Genomic DNA, 23,266 nt, shown 5'->3' with positions numbered 1-23,266 from the left:
GAGATGTATGGGAACAGAGTGGGATGCTGGAGGGCAAGTGGTGCCTACTCCTTCTTATTTTAGAGCTTAGATTAGATTAGAGCTTTCTGATCCTCCTTGAAACTAGCTTTCTGATTAGAGCTTTCTGATCCTCCTTGAAACTAGCTCCTCCTGATGCCCTACCTTTCAGAAAACCTCAATATTTCTGTCATTCCCTTTCAACTCACTGGAGTTCAGTTAAGAGCCACTCTGGGATGGATGCGAAAGACTGTGCCTGTGCTTCTGAGAAAGCGTGAGTCAGCTTGCTCAAGGGAAAGAGGAGGAGGTGAGGAAATCTCCTTTATTATGAGTCTTCCCACACTTCCTGCTGTTTCTGTTTTGGGCACACTGGTTCAGTAGCTGTGGGCTGTTTTCTGCCCTGCTTCTGAGTGTATTAAAATTGTTCCTTCCCTAAGAGGTTCACCTGCTTGTCCTGATACTAGGTGTCAGCATCCCATGCAGTTCCCCATCTACAACAGAAGGGATAATGTCTCCACTTGAAGCAGGGCGTAGTATGGGGACGATGGGACAGTAGAAAGCTCTGTAGGGTTTCAGAGTCCAGCAATGTTGCAGAGGTTTTCTGAGGTACTCTTTACTCTGAGAGGCTGTTGTGTAGTCTAATCCCATGGGATAAATATACTCTCATTAAATGCATAGGGACTCTCATCCTAACTTAACTAAAGCATGACTGGACTCACGACACTAACAGCAGAGAACTTTTTGCAAATAACACACCATCCATTTAAGTAGTTTAAGTAATAAAACCCCTACTTCTGTGTTTATGTTTGGAAGGTCAGATTCTGAGGGTGAGCATAACAATGCTGAAATGATTTTAATATAATATGCGCCAGGGTAAAAATGACAAAAGAGGCAACAAAACAGTGCTGTTCAGTTCACTTGCTGAAAACGTCTTGTAAGTGCTTCATTTCTATTTTGTGCTGGAGTTTAGAGCTGCTACAATAGTGACAGGAGTTAAAAAATAGAATTGCTTCAGCTCTGTTCTCCCACCCACGAACATTCTTTAGTGTGGAAAATGAGTCATCAAGAAAAGATATTTTTACTTTGCAACAGATATCAGAGAATTGTTGATCTTCAGACAAACTGTGTATCAATTGATTTACCAGTCAAAAGGTCTGATCCTGCCTGCGTCCACTTACACACATCTTACTTTCTTTTGAATAGTTGGGAAGTCACAGCAAGAGGCGACCAACATGAGCTGCCCAGAATTCACAGACAGCTCAGACCTGGCTCCTGCTTTGGCAGTTGTGTGACATGGCTGACATGAGGTCTGTGCCAGCCTGCCAGGTTATTCAAGTCTGTCTTTGGAGGAAACCGGAGCAAATCCTCAGCAGAGATTGTCCCAGGCCCTTTGGCAAGTGCCTCCCCAGCCCACCCAGTGGTGGCACCGTGCGTCTGCCAGGTCAGGGTGCACTTGCTGGCTCAGCCTCAGCTCTGTGGGATGTGACCGGGAATGTTAGCTGCTTTCAGAGGTGGAGGCTTGCAAACAGTTTTTGGGAACTCTTCTGCTGCAAGTGGAAAGTAAGAACTGATGAGTGCTGGCCTCTTATCAGCTGGGATCATTTATATCATAGAACAGCTTGGTTTGGAAGGGACCTTCCAACGTGCATCTACTCCAACCTCCCTGCAATGAGCAGGAGCTAGGTCAAGTTGCCCAGAACCACATACAGCCTGTCCTTGAATGTCTCCAGGGGTGGTGCATCTACCACCTCTCTGGGCAACCTGTGCCAGTATTTTAGCACCCTCGTTGTAAAGAGTTGTTTCCTTACATCCAGCCTGAATCTCCCCTATTTTAGCTAAAACCATTACTCCTCATTCTATCATAACACGCCCCTGAGATAGGGGGAAGGCTGCTGTTTACCATCTGAGAATCTGGCCATTAATCTAATCTGCATCTTATTTTGGAGTGTAAGGCTTCATTATACTGCATAATTATATAGGCTTTTCATCTGTAGTTTTCAAAGCATTTTGCAGAAGCAGAAGAGGAAGCAGGAGGCTCAAAGCCATGTGAAGGTGTTTTCCAGTTGCCAGGTGCAAAGCACAGACCTCATCCTCATTTGCTTTCACTGGACCACGCTTTCATCAGTCTCAGCTGTTCAAAGGCACTGATGGGTCAGCTGAATGCAAAGCTACAGCCTACAGCCACGAACCAATATTTATCTTCCAAACTTGTTTTCTGTCAGGCCAACGCAACTTTTGTGTGAATAGTTTTCCTCAGTAGAAGTATAGATTTGTTAGTATTTACTATCAGATATTAAGTATACAAAGGTAGAACATCTGAAAGCTTTCTATATTTTTCCATGGCAACTGGTCTTCGGAAGTTTGTGAGCTGTGAGGCTTATAGTTAGGATATCCTTCACTGTAGTTTGGTGGGTATATAGTTCTTCCTATTTGGATATCAGATGAGCAGTTGACAATTATTTTTGTAAATCCAGCACAGAGATAGTATCTGGCAGGAGCTGCTGACCCTGGTAGACTGCCAGAGGTGAGGCTGTCACAGTGCCATGTCCCCAAGTCCAGCCTATAGCAAGGCTGAGCATGTATTCCCAGGAGGCACACACACGCATATATATATATATATATATATATATATATGCCCCCCGCTGGCCTCCTGTCCTGCTCACCAGTTACCCCAGCTTGGTGCTTGTGAGAGGCCAGGCCACACTTAGCCAGGGCTAGGCATAGCCAGTCAAGTATACTGACCTGTTGACACAGGACAAACCTCTTTTATCCCTTGTCCCTCTGTTTTCCTTTCCTTGTTCCCCCCCATCCAGACCACCTTTGTCCACCTTTGGTCCTTCCCATCATAAGTCTTGGTCAGTTCCAAAGCACCCTTCCCAGACACCTCATAATGTGTCCTGTGCCCTCTGGCAGTAACCCCTTAGTCAGCAAGATGGCTGCAGGGAGCCGGTCCCACTGACCCCTATGCTGGGTGTTGGCCCCAGCCCATGGAACCAACTCCAGGCTCCATTGGGGTTCCCTTGCTCAGACCAGGCTATTGGGGTTCCTTCACTCATTGGTGTGACTGTGTATGGAGATGATCGCCTAACCTGCCAGTATCAGGAGTGAAGTACCAAGTGCCCCCATTCCTATTACAGCTGTTTGGTGCTTCCCACCATCAGCTCCAGAGAGCTGCCTGCTGCCACCAGTGCCTTCAGCCGTAGACCTTGTTGTCAGAGGCACCCATGATACTTGAAAGCTGTGGAGATCTCCCTCAGCTGCCAAGTAGTACTGACTCATTAGGCTGTTTCCGGATGGTTTTAGTTGTCTATTAATAAAACATCTTGCATTACGTTCATTTGTGCCTAGGCAGAGCTGAACTCCTTGAACCCTTGTGTCTGTTTGTTTAAATTAAGTATGATTTGAGTGCAAACTGAGTCAGGCAGATTTTTTTTTCTTCCCCCCCCCCCGGTATGGCTAGATTTCTTCATAAAGCAACCAGTTCACTTTCATCTCTCATACTGGATGTTCACTTTGAGAAATCTTTCCTTGCTTGATCCTCTGTGAAACTTTGTAACCACACAGAAGCAGCTTTTCCCTATGGAAATGGATTCTGGGGCTCCCACTGGTTTTAGAAGCAGTTTGATTTAGAAATGTAATTGCTAAGCATTTCCAGTTCACATCACTCTCTACATCTTTTCAGCCCCACACGTGCTTTGGGTTAAAGCATACCCACTCTTTGCCCCTCTTCCCCTGCCCTCCTGTAAAATAGGGGGTTGGCATGTTGGTTTCAGTTCTTGCTTAAGAAAAGAGGTTCATTTATGCCGACGGATTTGAAATAAGAGTTGGACTTGATCATCCTTGAGGTCTTTTCCAACCTAGTTGTTTCTATGATTCTGTTCTATAAAGGGAGGCAAAACCAACCTTTGACTTAGAATTCTGTTTCTCTGAAGGCATAAGATCCACCAAGGTCACTGGAAGATCTGCATGACCCTGGAAAGAATGGACTCCTAAATTAAACAGCTTACATGTGTAGACCTGTAGGTGTCTGAACAAGCTGTACCTTTTTTGTTTTGTTTTTCAGATTTAGATTTAGACTGTAGTTTCTGCATACACAAATACTTTGATGAAAACAAATACTGCTCACTCGAAACACATTGTGTTTTGAAATGCCTGTGTTTGCCTACTTTATTAGGCACAATTACAGTATGCTGCTGCATTTCTGTTTCTCTCCTGATCAAATAAATATAGTGCATCAAATGAAGTTAGCTTCATTTCACACTTACTCAGGAGTGAATCCAGTGCCCTGAAGGATCTGCTTTTTATTTTTAAAACAAATCAAACAAGCAAAATGTAGTTATTTCTCTGTAATTTCATTTCTTTCCAATCACCATTTTGAGAGGCAGTTGGTTTTTATGTTAGAAAAAATGTAGTATACATTATGCTAATGCTCATTAGGTTAGAATGACTTGGTGAATTCACAGAAGGTGAGGGACAACAAATTGTTGAAGACATTGAATTTGAATTGTAATTTCTCATTAAAGCTACGATTCATTAGTGAAGTATATCATACAAGAGCAGTTTTCTTATCTTTCAATGTGATTCATGTTGCAAAGGATGTTTTTTTAAAGAAACAACCCAAACCAGAAGAAAATCTATAAGCAAAAAAAATTTGTCTGTAAATTAGTCGCTTAACTGCCTCTGTATGCTTTTAGTTCTGGTTTTTCTTTCCAATTTTCTATAGCGCTGCTGTATCTGCAAGCTCTGTATTGGCTTTGCTGTTGCTGCAAAGTTTATAGCAATGATGGGTTGGTCCTTTTGGTGGGACTGTGAAAGAGCACTCATGCCCAGTAAAGTCTTGTGTAAATGCATTGTCCTAGTTACAAGAGATGTAGCTATACCTCTTATTCCCAATAGAATTACCTCTTGTTCCCATTGGCTCTTATACTTCTTACAGGACATAATGTTAGTAAAATTTGCAAGCTTATAAAAATCAAACTGATCAATACTCATCTAATCCTATTTGAAGACAGTGTAGTGAATGTGAGGTCAGTAAAATCTCCTTGCTCTTGGAAGCAGTTGCAATTGGTGAACTGCTGCGCCTGGTGGAAGTTTGGTAAAAAATGTATAGTACGTTCCAAAAGTAAAACTAAAAATGTTTGTTTTAAAGATTAAATTGCTATGAAAATGCATAGAAGTTACCTTCATGTAAGTCTTTCTACTTGGTTATTTCAAAAAGGAAGTGGCAGTTTGCAGAGGAGTAGAGCTGTGCTGTCTGAACTAGTTGGAATTTCATTGCACAAGATATTCCTAGCTAAATTAGGAACATAGTAGATGTGACATTTTGATTAAGTATAATCAATGACTTGAAAACATGTAACAAAACCTCAAGTCAACTCTAAACCTACTGGGAAAATTCATATTCTGTGGATAATAGTCTTGCCAGTGTTGAAGAACTTGATGTAAGAAAGGATGGTCTTCCAGCTGGTGCCTGTGATGGAAAAGATCTCGTTGTTACCTACCACTGACTGTCTGTGTGAGCTGAAACAGTTCAGCATCATTCCTGGGTCTTTGTTTCCCACCTATAAAATAGGAGGGCTGTCAATGGCTTTCCTGCCAAGGCATTGTCAAAGCAGTGCCTTTTGATGGTGCTTCCACAGTGGTGAGACCCAGAGATAAGGAATGAACAAGAACAATAGGTATGTCCTCTGGTGGTTCACTAACTAGAGAAGTTGGGAGTGGGGGAAGAGAAGCTTATTCCTGTTTCCTTCAACTCCACCAGGGTTCTGCTTCTGAGTAAGAGGTAAAATAGTCAGTTCTAAGTTGTTGTGTGCCAGTGTTTTTTTGGTTCTTTTGTGGTTTGTCTTTTTTTTTTTTTTTTTAAAGCTTGAAGTTTGTTTGCTTACATCACTGTGTTCTTGTTAGATGTTGTTAATAAAAACTGCTTGATCTGATTGAGTCATTTAAGTTAAACTTAGGCTAGATTTTCCTTTGAGCACTAAGGGACCTATTCTGCAAAATGCTAAGTAAGCATCCTCTGCTCCCACAGCGTTCTCAGTAGAGGGTGGGAGCTCACCAAGCCCCAGAATGTGGCTTAGTCCTCTTGAGGCCCAGATCACACAGTCTAGCATCACTTGAAAATACGATAAAGCTTTTCAAATCTGGTTTGACTTATACGTCATGGATTCCTCCACAGTAATAATCTCTGTGCCTCAATATATCGTTGTGAGCATTTTGTTAAGCAATACAGTCTTGCCATATTTTTCAGCCCCTCTACTGTATGTGTCCTGGTGTCAAGGGAGACTATTTTTCCTGTTAATTTCTTTGGTGCAAATGAGTGATACAGCTTTACTTCTCCATTTCACCAGAGGCAGTAATTTTAGACAATTATCCCACTTCTCTTGGGTTTAATGACACTACCAGATGATGGAGAGTGAGTGACCTTTCTACATGGAGTCAACTATCATCACTCTGCCACCAAGCTCCTGATTTTTTGTGCTGGAGGAGCAGCCTTCACAATAGCCCTGTAGCACCCAAGGGTGTTCTCATGGCTTATGAACACTAATGCCTCTGATGATAAACAATTGTGAGAGCAGGTGAGCAGTGTCAAACTGCCATGTCTGCTTGTACGTTTTTCAGGGGAAATTTTTTTGACATGATTAAAATGGAGTGTACCAGCTGAAGGTTTTTCTTTGTGAATTCTCCCCCCTCAAGAAGAACCTGAGACCCTAAATTGTTTATGTGTACATTATTTTGACTCTGCCTATTTTGGATTCAGTTACCTGTGTATCTTTCATGTATCCTGACATGCCTGAGAAGACAGTTTTGATCTTGGTATCACTGGCCCGGATTTTACAATGTAGATGTCTAAATCAGATTTTTTTAAATGTCTATATTTAGGTTGCTCAGTACAGTGGCCTCAGTAAACAGGGTGACAAGCACTTGCAGCTGCATTATTGCTTCCATTGATACTGTCTCTGCTGTCTGGGGCACTGCTGGCTGAACAGTACTTGAAGTCACTGCAAGTGCACCTGGCATCAGTGAGACATCAAGAAAGGAGGAGTTAGTCTTTGGTGCTGGATCCTATTATCTTTCATTCTATAGGTTAATTGGTTTTGTTACCTTTATAGTATCTCATTTTTCTTTTTGTTAGTCTGCATGGCTCTGTCTTTATTAAAGGCTCTGAGGAGATCTTCAGGTCAAAAGCTCTGTATTAGGTAGAAGTTTTACTGGTTTTAATCTCAGATTAGCAGAAGACTGAAGTTTTCTGGTCACGTTTACTTCTCTAGACTTCCTGGAAATAGTAACAGAATCTCTGATTACAAAATTTACTTACCACTCACAGGTCATTTCCCATCCTCAGGATGCCTTCCAAATTATGGCAACCATTTTGACGGCTGGGCGTTAAGCTATGCAGACAGCAAGGAGTAGGAAGAGATGAAGGGAGTACATCATCTCTGACAATTTTTTCTTGCAGATTTGTTGTCCCAAAACCAAGGTCAGTTATCTGGTGTGCAATAGCGAATTCACTTAGAGATGAGGTATTTACAAATACAAGCATAAACGGATACAAACTATTCCACGGGTGTGCAAAAAGGGAGTGCTAGGTGGTGTCCTTCAAAGCTAGCACACAGCCCATTCAAAATTCATGTATGTATACAATTCAGTTCAGGTTAGTAACTCGCAGTAATCCACCATTTACCAATTGGTCAGTTAATTTACATAAGATTATATCACTGATTTCTCATTAAGCATGCTCAGGGAAGGGTCTTTTAACCTGGGTTGGGGTATTTTGACCTGCAGGTGTGATTTTTAACATTAAAGTTATACCTTGATGATGTCAATGGCTTTTCAGGACGTACGAGTCTTCAAGGATGGTCTTTTATGATAAGGGATTCTTTAGCCCTGTTTAATCCACCTGCACAAGGACTTCTCCAGGACTATCAATTTTCTTCATTAGTCAATGTTGTCCCCAGGTCATCCTGACCTTTTAGAAGGGCCTTGTATCTAGCCAGGCTTTTCCATCATAACGCAAGTCCCGGTTTTAATTACATGTTTACATGAAGTTCCAGTTATTCTTAACTATATGCCTACTGCAGATTTGGTGATGAAGAAGCTGAGATAAGGGCAAATCTTCCCTTTTTTTTTTTTTTTTAAGTCAGTGAAGGTTCTGCCTGTTGAATTTCATGGGGCCAGGATTTCACTGTGTATTTTGAAAAATTTGAGTGCCTTATGAGTCTTATTTTACCAGTTTCTCAAAGACATTTACATGCTGGCCTCACAAAAGGTGCTTAGGTAATACCTAAATTTCTGTAAACATTCACAATAATGTGGACATTTTCATACCTTTGTGAATACATTGAAATGGTAGATCTGTACTGATAGGATTTTCAAGGGAATATAAACAGTTTAGGTATCTAACTGCCATTTCTGCACAATTATTTTTGCCTAAATATTTTTTAAATCAAGAGTCTAAGGCCTTATTTTTCAAAATTGCTGTTGGTTCCTGCTGATTTCTGTTGGAGATGTGGAGGTTCAGCACACATAAAAAGGTAAATCACTGTCTAGAAAGCTTTCTAGTTACTGATCGCCTTTTGAAAATGTGTGCATTTTTTCTTGCTGGTAGGCATATAGCAAGTCACTGTAGCACAGCTGGGAATAGAACTACCTCCAGCTTTGCAATAATACAGGGGCTTCCTAAAACAGTGCTTTATCTGACATGTAATTAGTTTTTCGAGAAGACAGATATCTAATTAAGACTAGCAGAGTGATTTTTTTAATTGTATCTTTAGAAATTAAAATGATATTCAAACTCTAACTACATGTTGGGATAGGATACTAAAATTATCTTTTGTTTTTTTGTCCTATAGTTTGCTTAGCACTTTCTGTAGGAATGTCTGCCAGACTATATTCAGATTGTTTGGGTATAGTATGAAATTAGTATTCTGGGAGCAGTCATGCCTCTAGAAGCATTCTTTGGCCCCAAAACAGTCCATATATTTAGAAATTTTTCCTTATTAGATGAGCTGTTACTAAATATGCCAAAAGAAAAGGAAAAAAAAAAAATCTTCTGTCATGAAGAAGAACTCGGTATGCAATATTCAGGATCAGCTAAAATTCATGAGAAGTTGGTGGAAGAACTCTTTCAGATCTTAGCCAATACTGCCACTTCAAATGCGTAAAAAGTGCTTGAGCTGAAACTCCCTGCTGCTATTATTCTGCAAACTAATGGAATATAGTATAGGGGTATTCTTTGATTTTTTTTCCGTGAGTCACGGGAGTCATCAATGTCATATTCAACCTAAGCTTCGTTCTCTGAGCTACTAGTGAGAAAGGTAAGTACCATTTTACTCATTCATAACTCACTGAAACTGGCAATGGGAAGCATATTTATTAGTGACCTTGCAAAGCAAATTGTATTCTTTAGTTTTACTTAAAGGCCTTTTCCACCCTGACTTTAAATGACTATGTGATTAGCCCTCTACCTCTTCCCTGGGAGACTAATTCACTGTTTGATTGGGTTCTTCATTTCTGATTTTCAGCCAAGTTACACTTTTTCCTCTAATTTCACCTGAATATGGCGTGCCATTTTCCTTTGGGCCATCGTGTAAATATGATACACATCTTCATGTTTGCACCCTGGAAAACATGTCTCAGCAGTCATCACACTTCCTACCACGCTTGCTCACTGATTTGCCATACTCTGTACACCTAGCTGTTTGAACCCATTTCTGTTTGGTTTTTTTTTCTTGCTGGCCTGTTCTGCCAGATTGGTGACTGTTTCTTGAGGATTCCTGTACGCCCCTCAATTTATTGACATTGTGCTCATGCTAAGGACACCCAGGACTGAATGATGTATTTGAAGTCTGTCTGTGCTCTCACGCTGAAACTGTCATATCTGAAGAGAAAGGGGGAAAAAGTAATCTTTTCTTCTTGCTGAAGAAAATGGTGTGGGCTTGACCATGTAAGTGTAATGGGACCGCAGGATGACCCAACCCCTCAGGTTTGCAAACAATCATTGCAGCTGTGTGGCTGAGGAATTGGAAAGAGCAACCGTCACCTTGGATTAAAGCAGGATATGGGTCGTGGTGTACCATAATCTAGCAATTTTCAGAGTTGCTTGACACAGCCTTACTGAATTGACCAGGAGTCTGTGTGTAGCTGTAAGCAATAGATAAATAGCTGGCTGTAGGTGTTCCAGTGGCCCTGAATTAGGCAAACACATTATGTTGAAATGAATAAACTAGGTAGGATAATTTCACAGGTAACATGTATCAAAAATCTTGCCCTATGCAATTTTGAATATGTGCAAGAATATGCATTTTTATCTTAGAATATTCCTAAAAGCTAGAGTATGGTGTTCATATTCTATATTTGGAAGTTAAATATTGAGTTTATATTGATGTCAATGGAAGCTGTATGTATGTACCTTACAGAAGAAAGTAGGTTTAGTCCTTAAATACATTATTACAGCTATACCAAGAAGCATTAGGGATTTAATTGGGGGAGGGATGGAAGAAGGGAAAAATTTGAATTGTGTGAGATACCTCAAAGAACTGAAGAGAAAGAGTATTTAAATTTGTTACTTTTCCTCTGCACACCAGTGGCTGTCACACAACTCATTAGATAAACAAGCAAAATGCCAGCTAATTAATGAATGTGTTGAGTGTTATAAGAAGGATGCCTATGACTTTTCTCCTTTGCCAAACACTGCATGTAAAGCAAAGGAGCTGTTCTGTTTGTTAGGGACATGATGACCTTAAACAGTGAATGTCTCTAGGGATTTATATAGGCCTTATTTTTGTTTTTAATGATTGGTAAGATGCTGGAATTCACAACTAAAATGATTGGGCAAAACTTTCTATGACAAGATGCTGTCTTCTGTTGCCTGGATCACTGTAACTCTTTCGTTTGCAGAGCGCCTTGGTTCTCTGCCTTGGGATCATGGTTGTTTCTTTTCATGTTCTTTTATTTTTGTTTTGAAACAAAACATAGAGGTTTCATACAGGGGTTGGTCAAGAGGTTTCTATTCAATTAATCTGAATTGAAGACTGAGTTGCTAGAATTACAGCTGCAAGAACAGCCTTCCAGAAGGAACAATGTGGACCAAAACATTATTGCTTTAAAGTAACACTTAACTGTCTCCAAAAAGAAATTGACAGCAATGCTCCAACATGGAAAAAAGAAGCTGAACAGAGGAAAAACTTTCCCCCTTAAAAAACAAAACAAAACAAAATAAAACAAACAAAAAAAAACCCAACAAAACAAAACTGTAGATGTTTTTTATATATAGCTGTAGATGTAATTATTAGGTAGTGGAAGAAGATGGAACCAGCTATGGAAATAAGGTGCCCAAAGACTATGGTCATAGATCCTGCTCTAGCTGAACTGGGTCAGGGAGTTACTGTCCTGAGTTTGTTTTGGGCTCTGTGTTCTGAGGAAGACTGAAATCGAACGAAGAGCTTTACCAGGTGATGGAGGGAGAATTCAAGCCAGTGGGATCAATGGAGAGGAGTAAGAACACAGAACAGAAGTTAAAGAATATCCATGTCAAGGGGGAACTGGACCTGATCAGACTGCAAGAAGAGGTGGCTTTTGTAGTTCTGAGTGAAATGGTCTGATTCTGATACAGTCTGATTGTGGACAACCTAGCTTTGCACACGTAGCCATATTTGGATGTAACTCCTTCTAGTATGACACACAGCACACACTTTTTTTTTCCCCAAGTGTGTTCGATTTGCTTATTTCATAAGTGCTAATTTTATTTTTAGGAGTGCCCTTGTGTTTATTGGAGGGATGGTTAATCCTGTAGACTTAAGTACATTTGCTAGAAGTTGCCATGCCATTTTCATTGGATGCTTTGCAAAGGGGAAATGGTTAAGCTGCAGTCTTCTGTACCCCTTTTATTTGAATAACATGCTAAATCAAGCAGGGCTTTATGAATAATGTTCACCACTTGATTCAAATGCACTTCAGTTGTGTGAAAGGACCAGTAGTGCGATTATTCTTAGTGACAAATGCAAACATATAATAACTTTGACTCACTGCCTTTGTTACTCCCAAGTTATGCCACGAAATGAAAGCAGTGCCATTTTTGATGCATTGACACTGTTCATCTCTCTTTGGAATAGTTCTAAGTTGTCAGCAACAGATGTGCCTGGGACTTTTCATATGTCACCACACATATGCGTTCTCCAAAATCCAGAAGAAAAGATTACTCAGAGTCACTTGTTATTTTTTTCTGTTTAATGTGTAATTTCTGGATCACCATGAGGAGTTTTGATGTAAAGTGAAAGGAGCATGTGTACAAATTTCAAGTCTTTGCAAGCACCTGGCTGTAGCAGCAAAAAGCAGTGACTGATGCTGGGTCATCAGTTACTGGATCACTGGGGATACGGAAACTCATTGGACTGATGTGTTTCAGGAGATGTAAGGCAGCCTGAATATCTGAAAACAAATTGCTGAGATGCAGGTGTGCACATTTGAAATGTTTTAAAGGGTACTTCAAATGCAGTTTAGAAATCCATGAAGCTGTCTGAATCAAGAATCCAAAAAAATAGCATGGATGTGAAATGGTTCACAGTCCAGTTGTGTAGCAAGCTGCAAATAAAAAAAAAAAACAAACACAAAAACCCTAAAAATCCCTAAAAAAAACACAACAACAAACAAACAAACCAAATACCAAAAAAAAAAAAACAAAACAGCTCTCAACAAAATTATGTACTTGTTTATAGAAATACCAGGGATGTGGTAGGGGCCAGAAGCCATGTATTTTCCATGCAACTTACCTGTAATCTTCTTGTCAAAAACTGATGTCTCCCTTGGATTTTTCTGTAACAGAAAAGAAAATACACTTTAATATAATATAGTGAGATTATTCTTGCTGCTCATGATTAACAGTCATTCCATGACTGTGTTTATATGTGCATGAAAGCTTAGGTCCACCCCCTTTTAACTTGTTTCATTAGTGTAGACTTCTAATTCTCTTTTTCTAATAGTGTTTTTGAATGATTGTTATTTTATAACATCAGGTTTTATACACTGCTTAAAATAAGCACGAGTCGTGTGCTTCAATAGGTATTGCATTGTGTGAAACAGCATAAAGCCTGTATATTTATTTCTATTTTAAAAGGCCTTATGCAAACTTTTACTTCAGAACCATGTCAAGTAACATGCTATCTTCTGTATTTCTAACTAATGGTGAATCTGTTCTGTATTTCTAATTTGTGTGTTGGTCTGTCTATCTGTTAGAAGATGCACGTCACTTTGAGGTTAGTGTTCTACGCAACAGGAACTTTTTTCAGTTCTATTTGTAGTTTTCTCAGACTACTGGGACTGTATTGTAAAGGTATCATAAATGAATGGAATGCAGTCCTTCCTGATTTGTATTGGCTAATAGTATTTACTTCAGTCATTAATGTGAATTGCAATACAACAAAATGTGCATTGTGTTATTAAAAATGTACATTTATGAACTAATTTTAAGATTCTCCATATTTTTTTACTAAAGACATTGTGAATGCCAGCAATAGTTGATTACAAAATTTACCTGGTAGGAAAATTCAGAATGCAGCCATGCTTTTTTGTATATTTCTGAATATGAGCTTCAGTGGAGCACTTCCTCAGCTGATGTGTGCTGAGTGGGATGGAATTTTTCAAAAGGCTCAGAGTAGAAGAGCAAAGTCATTTTTCCTGTAGTGCAATTGCATTGTTTTTTAGGAACCCCATTGAAAAGGAATTGTGTTTCATAGCACAGTAGTCATACATACCAAGCTATGAAATATTTTGCTAGTTCACTTGTTCATAAATTGTCAAAAAACCCTAACATTTATCATTCCCTTGTGAACAGCAAAAGGAGAGTTTACATTAAGTTCCTGCGTCCTAGCTGTAGCACAGTAGTTATTTTTGCTTATTTTTCAGTTGCTTTTATGGTTCTTTTGTTTGTTCTGTTTTCAAAACAGAGCAAAATGATAATCTCAGGCTGTGACTTTGCAAGGCTTGTCTTTTGATGGTATCCATTAGGCAAAAGAGATCTTTTGGCCATAGAAAATTGCTGCTTCTGGCTGCTGGGTCTCTTCTGCTGTTATTTGCATGCATGATATCTCTGTACAAATTGAAAGAAAGATTTGATACTGAAGCCTTCTGCAGTGTGTTTCACTATAATTTGGAATTGTAATTTTCTTCATAGAATTTTCTCATTCATAAGATCAGCTATGGGGCAGGGGGGAGGAGGGGGAAGGAAGATCAGTGGATTTATTTTTCTTGTTAAGTACTGCCAATTTTTTGTGTAAATAGCCTACTTAGTTTTTCAGGTGGCCAATATCTGCGTGCCTTCATCTCCTACCAATCCTCAAAGCACTTGTTCAAAGGTCAGATATTTCAGGAATGCAATTTGAAAGTTTTGTGTGAATGGAATCCCACAGTACATCTTCTGAAAATCACAGCTTCCACCCTGTACTCCTGATATGACTTACTGCCAAACTATTATGTTTCAGACTGGATCTCAGACTGGTTACTAGGAGTGTGGCCTATATGGTGGAATCCTTTTTGAACTAATTTTCTTCCATTTGGGAAAGAAAGCCTGTCAGAGGCAAAATAACATGAAGGGTCAGGTTTCAGGATCAAATGATGGTCTTGTTGAACTGGAAGAGGAGGCTAAAGGCTGTGAAAGTAATGAGAATCCACTGAAGAATTTGGAAGGAAACAAAGGTATGAAGATCCGAGTAAGAATATTTTCTGTATAATTAGTGGACATTCATGTTCTGTTGTGGCATGTTATGGGTAGATACTGAAGATGAGTAATAATTTTGGGAGTTGATAGGTAGAAATTGGTAAAATAATACAATTTCAGTTGTATCTGTTCAGTTGGACCTTACAACTTCCTACTGCCTCACCAAGAGTAAAAACATCAAGTCTGTATCATGCTGTGCTTTCAGAAATACTATACAGGACATTAAAAAGGCCCTTTGGTCCAAAGTTTTCACCTCTATAATTTTATTTTGCTTATCAAGGTTTAACTAATCTTTTCTTCAGTTCACCAACTTGTTTAGAAATTGACGCTGGCATATAATCAGTCCCGCAGTAGCATTTAATCTTACATATTTGTCCATCGATTACTTTGCTGAGTCTTAGTATTTTTCTTCAGTTATAACATTTTTTGAATCCTTTTAACTTGTTGCATTAGTTTATTGATGAGCTAGATCTGGGATTTTGGATACTGTAAACAAAAAATAATCTTTTCTGAATTTTGTAGCTCCAGATGTATTAAGAAAGTCCTATTTAATCTTTTCTCAGGTCTTGTTACAGATTGGCATTAGACTACCATAAGATTGCACATGACAAAATATCTTGTTTCCTTTCTTCAGCAAGTTTGCAAGCTGTAAAGTTGTAACATTAGCACATGGAGCTCTGGCTCTATTAGAGACAGCTAAAACTGGAATAGAAACTAGATCACAATTTCCATACTTAATAAGGCAGTAAGTCAGATGTTGGCATAGGACAGAACTGGTTGAATTGTCATAACCATTCCATAGGCATAAATCTTAGACTTGCAGCAGATGCTTCAAGCTGTTCCTGCTGTGCAAAACAGCTGGAAATTCAGCTTAAAGGATTTCTTTGCTAGAGAGAAACTACAGGTAGCAGGGAGTTGAGATAGCAAGAATATGATGGGAAGATACACTCCAGTCCTACATACTGGCTCCAGCATCACTGCTGTGGCTTCAGGATGCATGTCCGATCCTGGGATTTGTACTGTGATCAGTAAAACCTGCAGTCCAAGGCACAGGAAACAATCTTTCAAATTTATTTGAAACTGGTTGTTTTCCTTTTTATGAATGTGTTTTGTCACAGTAACTTTTGTGTTTGTGTCTTTTTCTGTTTCCATGGACATTTTTCTTTGCCCTGGAGATTTAATTTTGGGGTAATATTTTGCCTCATAGTAGAATCAGGACTCTTTACTCCTTTTTAACTAGATCTGAGAAATACAGTAATGTCAAATGCAGGTGAAGCTTCTTGTTCTGTATTAGGTTGGGATGGTTTAATCTGAAAACCAGCAATTATCTGCTGGATTCCCATCAAATTGATGAATTAGGTCTTAATGGAAATGGACCTTTGCAGGATAATCTTCCTGAAGAAGGAACAGATATGGTTAAAACATGTTGGAAAACACTTGCAAGGAGTCCCCTGTGAGGAGAATTGTTCCTAAGCTAAGGCTGTGGATCTATGTGTTAATATTACTTCAAGCAATAAGAAGTTTACATTAAAAACTCATAAGCAGTGAAACATGACAGTTCTCACTAATTTCTCATATGGTGCTTTACTGTTTGTTAAACAACTAAAATTTTATTAGGCCATTTCTAGTACGAAGCTTTTTCTGAGCTAAAGGGTTGAGAAATGTGTACCATAGGATGCCTTTTGCAGAGGACCTAAGCCGAATAAAACAGAAATAACACCGTTACTGAGTCTTTGTTTATGGCCAAGAGTTTAACGATGTTCACGTAGCTAGAGGGAAGTAAGTGAATGAGCAAGGATGATGGTTGGCTGGTTAGAATGTGTTTATAGGAATGGAAATAAATTATAGTGCTATAAGCTGTATTTATAGCAACGTAACTGCAATAGAGTTGTACAGAGGAACAGCATTGCCAGAAGAAAAAATCACATCCCTCACTGGAATAATCATGTTGTGTGTGGGGGCCAGGCCTAAATTAATTCCAGTTGCATTTCTGAGTACATAAACAAGAAAGCTGCTTCAGTAAAGGCTTTCTTTGGCTCTGATGTGATTTAACACTGAGAGGCATTAAATGTCTATATGTTCGCTGAAGTTAGCTCTGTTTAAGGTGCTTTAAGCCATCACAGGCCTGTGTTTCTGTCTTGGCTTTGAATCTTATTGAAGTCAGTGGGAAAATATGTGTGTGGCTGCAGGATAGGAGCCTCTTAAGAGACCTTTGTTAGCCTGGTGTATCTTACTTTCTGACAAATCAGGTGCACAGTTGGTAGGAAGCTGTTTATCCTGAGTGCAGAAAAGTGCACCCAAGTGTGATCCTATGGGACAGTCACAAAACCAAATTTTGTGCTTTTTGCTCCCATAACCTACACATAACTAACATAAGATGACAAGCCCAAGCAAAGCATCATCACCTTTTTCTGGGAGCTCAAACAAGCCATTTATTCTCTTCGATAAACTGGAATGGGCAATCTAAAAGGCTGTCCCCACAAGAGCTTTCTTTGGCATAAATACTTCACTAATACTTCTCAGGGCACACTGGTCTGGGGACATATAAGAGATGACAGCACAGAGATCGCAACATGTGCTGAAGATGTGAATTTAAATTAAGACTATTAGTTGTGGGCTTTTTTCAACATTTTGGTTTTTAATCTTCAGTTCACATCACCTTTGAACACTTCCCTCTGAAGTGGCAGCTCAGGCTCATCAGATTCCATTGCTGTTTCCGGCATACTACCGTTTAATTTTGTCTCAGCAGATAGATTTTCTGTTAAAGTTTTTCAGATGGAGGTTTGATCAGATTTTGGTGGTAATTTTTTTTCTGTAAGGAGACTTTTTATTACTGGAATCAAAGAATAATCTCACTTTATGTGTTTTTTACATTCCTTTCTCCTCTGTGAGAATATTGATTTTAGAAGTGAGACCACTGCTGTATTCAGTGGGCTCAAGATTGAATCCTGAATTTGCCAATGGTCATTGTCAGATCTGATCTGAGACTATTTCTGGCATGCATCTTCGTGAACCTTTTCATTTTAATTCCATCTCACAAAACATACAGTATATTTTTTCTTAGTAGTTTCCATTTAACATCGCCACAGATGCCAGCTGCTGCTGCAACAGACAACACATGATGAAGAAGAAGGAAGAGAGACACACTTCCATAGGGTTTCTGCAAGTATATGCATAATTATGTGGTTGGAGGACCTGTGCAGACTACCTGGTACACGTGTCACTCAAAGCAGAAGCTTGAAGTCCAGTTTCAAAGTTTGATGAGGTTGCTGAGGGCCTCACCCAGCTGAATTTTTAATATCTGCACTGATGGAAATTCTGTAACTTCTTCAGCCCCTGTTCCTGTTCTCAGCATGGGGAACTTTTTTATACATATGTGGAATTTCCCTTCTTTCTTGTGGTTTTTTAATTGGATCGAGATGTTCTTTAAATTAGAATATGGAGTGAGTTCTAGAAAGATTTTTTTTTCATGGAATAAAAGTTGATACTTGAAGATAATCCTGTATAGCAGTTGTCAAGCAAACCCATATGCATCAGTTCTGCAGGCAGCTAGGAGGTGTGCAAGCAGTCAGTGTACAGAGTAAGGCTAAAGTACCTCTTTTGATAGTAGAAGGAAGAAGTTGTGGTTACAAACACAACATCTAGATGATGGGTTTTGGCAAGAACCAGTTAGTTACTTCTTGGAGGTTTTTTTGGTAGGGTTGGGGGGCTTTTTGCACCACATATGACTGCACTGAGATAATAACTTTTCGTTATATTGGAATATTTGCCTGTTTAAAATAGTGATATTTTATGCCATGACAGATTAATCAGATTTAAATACCCAAATCTTGATGGAAAATGCTCCGAGATGTGGGGATACAGATGCTGCCTATTCCACATATCTGAAAAATAATTGAAAGAGAAAAATCACAAAATGTTGAATATACACAGTGGTGGGATTTAACTCTGGCTTGAGTGAGGTTGTCAAGAGTTATGGTTAAAACTGTTGTCCGATGTAATAGACAACTGTCTGCTTCAATCTATGAGAACACTTGCAGCTGTTGAAGAAACAGACATCTTTGCCTCTTAGTCACAGTATCACAGTATGCTAGAGATTGGAAGGGACCTCAAAAGATCATCTAGTCCAATCCCCCTGCCGGAGCAGGAACACCTAGATAAATGTTACACAGGAATGCGTCCAGGCGGGTTTTGAATGTCTCCAGGGAAGGAGACTCCACAACCTCCCTGGGCAGCCTGTTCCAGTGTTCCGTCACCCTCACTGAGAAGAAGTTTCTTCTCAAGTTTAAGTGGAACCTCTTGTGTTCCAGTTTGTACCCATTACCCCTTGTCCTATCATTGTTTGCCACTGAGTAGAGCCTGGCTCCGTCCTCGTGACACTCCCCCTTTATATATTTATATACACTAATAAGGTCACCCCTCAGTCTCCTCTTCTCCAAACTATAGAGACCCAGCTCCCTCAGTCTTTCCTCATAAGGGAGATGCTCCACTCCCTTAATCATCTTCGTTGCCCTGCGCTGGACTCTCTCCAGCAGGTCCCTGTCCTTCTTGAACTGAGGGGCCCAGAACTGGACACAATATTCCAGATGCGGTCTCACCAGGGCAGAGCAGAGGGGAAGGAGGACCTCTCTCGACCTACTAACCACCCCCCTTCTAATACACCCCAGGATGCCATTGGCCTTCTTAGCCACAAGGGCACAGTGTTGGCTCATGGTCATCCTGTCGTCCACTAGGACCCCCAGGTCCCTCTCCCCTACACTGCTCTCTAACAGGTCGTTCCCCAACCTATACTGGAACCTGGGGTTGTTCCTGCCCAGATGCAGGACTCTACACTTTCCCTTGTTATATTTCATCAAGTTATTCCCTGCCCAACTCTCCAGCCTGTCCAGGTCTAGCTGGATGGCAGCACAGCCATACATAAAATGAATAGACGGTGTGCAAAAGCAGGTGACATAGCTGTGCGGTAATTGAGTTACGGAAGAAAGTGTGAGGACCTACTTTTTCATATTGATCACCTACTGTCACTGGATTGTGAAAGTGGATCGCATTTAATGGAAGTTGTTGAGAAAGAAGAAGGAAAAAAACATACCTGTTTTTTTTTTTTTGTAGTCTAGTGGAAGCTGTATTCATGCAATTTAGAAAGATCCACTGAATCAATTTTCAGAGATGTACAGTACATACCAAAATGTATTAAGGGCTATGCCATCCTGCCTTTGTCTGCCTGCTTAACTCACTACAGATGTGAACACATGCCATATATTATTTAAATGTGTAAATTGATACTTACAATTATAGGATTTAGAAGTGGAAAGAACATGAATTATACAACGCAAAGCTTTCAGAGTGCTGCAGTTTTCAGTGCTAAATGAAGATGCATAGTAACGTTAAAAACATCAAAAGGAGTTGGTAGGTAGTTAGATAACAGCTGACTATTGCGCCTCTTCCTAACTCTAGGCAGTGAAGGTCTCCCTGGATGGTAGGTAAAGCAAATGCGGGCTGAGCTGGAGGATCAGTGTGGTGTGTTTGTATGACTGTTTTCTGATGAAACAGGTTCAGGTAATCCGTGTACTGAAGCTACCCTCTAGTGTGACCATGGCTCTTTCAAATATGATTTGGACTCACCTTGACAAAGAGGTTCAAATATCAAATAAAATTGCCACAATAAATATACGGGTTTGTTGACAGGAAGGAGGCCAAATCATCCAGAGCCTTTTCTAAGACTGGTGAGACTAATGTATAAGTGCTCTAGCCAGCACAAAAGGTTTCCTACCAGAAACCCGATGCAGAAAAACTGGGGTTTTCTAGCTCCGGTGTTAACGTTGGGGTTTTTTTAACCATAAGTACAGGTGTTTTGAAATCTTACTGTAAAGTGAATATAGTGCAGTCTTGATATTTTTTAAGAAGGTTGAAATCAGAATGTGCCAATTTAGTAAAGTGAGCTTTCAAAATAGGCATGACGCGGAGCCTATTTTTTTGCTGAGCACTTCAAAAGCCATCAAAATAGCTGTACCTTCTGTCCTGAAAACTGTCAGGAACCTATAAATAAATATAAAATAATACAGGATCAGGAAAAAAAATGTGATGCCAGCAGTTAATGCTGTTGTTATTAATTGTTTTGTTTGTTGATTTTTTCTTTTCACAGTGTATCCTATTCAGTGCATGTCTCTGAGGATTACCCAGGTACAGTGCAACATTCTTGTCCATGATACATGTATGCATGTTACCTCAATTTGCTATATTCAGCTAAGAATACCTGAAAGGGTGTTGATGACTTCCAGGTGCATCCTTGTGCTAATCATTTTTCATTAGTTGGCTTATTTTCACAGTCATTTCTCCTTTTCAGGCATCATTTATCAGCTGGGTTGGGGTGAGAAAACATGGTTACAAGTTTACAAGGGCTGGAGCTTGTGATGCTTTCCCTGTCTGCAACCAACAGTGATAGGAGTGAGAAAGCACTCAACCCCTCTTTGGCATGCTAGATAAAGCTTGATATTTCAAGAGGCTGAGTTGTCTGGAGCAAGGCCAGCAAAGCACTTCTGAGTTTGACCTTAATGAGACTACTCACGTTCTTCAGATTAAGCCTGCAGACTGTTCTCAGGGTCAGTTGGAGCCAAGGGTTTGTGTATGGATGTGTCTTTGGTAACAAGCTTGCAAAGCTGTTCTCAACTGCTCAGTCCTCTCTCCTTTTCATAGTCTGAGCTGGGTTTAAAATCATTTGTGTGGCCAATCTAGACAAAAGGAATTACTCATGAAAGACAGCCAGGCAAGAGCAAAACCTAGTTTTTCAGCTAGCTTATTTACCTTCACAAAAAGACTGTATACGTATTTCAGTTGGCACAGAGGCTAGCAGAAGCAGGAGAGGGAAGTGGGGATGACGGCAGACAGGCACTGTGTAAGTAAAGGTAAGCGATAGTACTGTTGGATTGCACTACATTGTGTATTTTGTGCCTGGGATTATTTAATAGCGTAAATCACATGAATGATAGGAAGCCCTCTGGCCTTTAACTTTATCCATAATATCTCTGTAATATCTCTACATGAATTATTTTTTGTTTCTTTTAGAATCTCTAAAGAAAGGAGACTATGTTTGAAACACCAGAGTGCTTGAAACGGATAGAGAAGTAAGCATCAGCAGTGATGCTAAGTGCAATGGTTTATATGAAAGAATGCTAACATTCTTTATGAGAGATATTTTATTTACCAGTAAAAACTGAAAGGAAAACTGCTGCTGCTACTAATCTATTTAATATGTAGTAAGGGGAGAAACTGAGATTCATAAAATACACACTCATACCTGTAATAAGTTTATTTACTGATAACTCCATTGACCTGACAATGAACAGAGGGACAAATAGTTGAAAGAAATTCTTCATCATACTTATTAACAGCTTGTTTTATTATATATCACAAAACTTCATCTCTGTGCACCACTAACTAAATAGCAAGCTGGAGCACTGAACAAGCAGTTAGTCCCAAAGCACATGAGATCTCATCTCCTGCCAAACTGTTCTGTTTGACAGATCAGAAACTTCTCTTACAAATGTTGATTGCAGCATGAGTGGCTCTAAACCCTAATGAATATTCTCTGCGATCACCCCTGTATTTGAAAGCCAGATAGAATTTTACACTGTAGCTAAATTGGAGGGGTGAGGAGTGGGGAAGGATGGAGGGGAGGCTAAACCAGCTGCATATGTTTATTGGTTAAAATTGAACCCTTCAGGGCTTTGGAAGACCTGATTCCATTCATATCTCAAGCTTTTGCAGGATGCATGTTTGCTTTGTGATGAAGTGGTGTTCGGTGTTCAGTTTGTTAGGAATGATAATAACTCCTTGCCATTTTACAGCTTTGGTCGTAAAATAGTTGTTTTGATTTGGTGAGAGAGTTTCTTTGTCTCCTCACTTTGTCTTAAATCTCTAACTGAATATTACCGCTGACTGGCTCTCTTCTCTGGTATGGATGTTACAGGATGTTTCAGGAACATGTCAGGCTGGAAGGCTGTCAAGCCTGGGAAGGTCTGTGCTAATGTCCTCCTTGGCTGGAAGGTAGTTGATAGTTGATAGGTGGAAAGTAGTTGGAGTTCAGAGCAGCACATGCTCATCAAATTATATTTCTCACAGAATAAATCTATACAGATCATGGTTTAAGTCCATTAGTAATAGCTATACCAAAATTCTATCCTCTGGAGAGTAAGTGTGTTATACACAGTGGATCAAACTTGGAAATCCAGGAGAAAGCTGTTGGGATTGATCATTAGATAAATTGCTAATGTATGCAATAAATATATGAAAATAAAAGACATTAAGTTACTACACAAATGATGTTCATTCAGCCAAAAGTGATACCACCACAAGTAAATTTTAGATACTGTAAGAAGAGTTTTGGGTAATGCATATAGCCTATCTGGCTGCATTGCTGTTATGTATGCAGCATCACAGCTTTGGCACTGATAACGGTGTGTAGTTATTACTGAATTGCTCATAAAGCATCAAAAGATTATAAACAGTTGAACATTAAATCATACCTATGGGAACCATAATATGACATGACAACTTTCAGTA

At 39.6% G+C, this 23,266-nt stretch overlaps 1 protein-coding gene across 2 annotated transcripts in view; it reads left to right on the top strand.

The window, feature by feature from the left end:
- Nucleotides 1–23,266, top strand: part of PARP8 (poly(ADP-ribose) polymerase family member 8) — a 105,317-nt gene that overhangs the window by 28,973 nt on the left and 53,078 nt on the right. For both annotated transcript variants that reach the window (XM_057403076.1, XM_057403077.1), the window contains exon 3: nt 20,850–20,887. In XM_057403076.1, coding sequence (XP_057259059.1) covers nt 20,850–20,887 — 38 coding nt within the window. The remainder of the gene's footprint in view (nt 1–20,849; nt 20,888–23,266) is intronic.

Source organism: Pezoporus wallicus, unplaced genomic scaffold, assembly GCF_028554395.1.
Source record: "Pezoporus wallicus isolate ANWC-B61680 ecotype Strahan unplaced genomic scaffold, APGP_CSIRO_Pwel_v1 contig_2997, whole genome shotgun sequence".
NCBI lineage: Eukaryota > Metazoa > Chordata > Aves > Psittaciformes > Psittacidae > Pezoporus > Pezoporus wallicus.
This window is presented reverse-complemented; position numbering and strand designations above follow the sequence as displayed.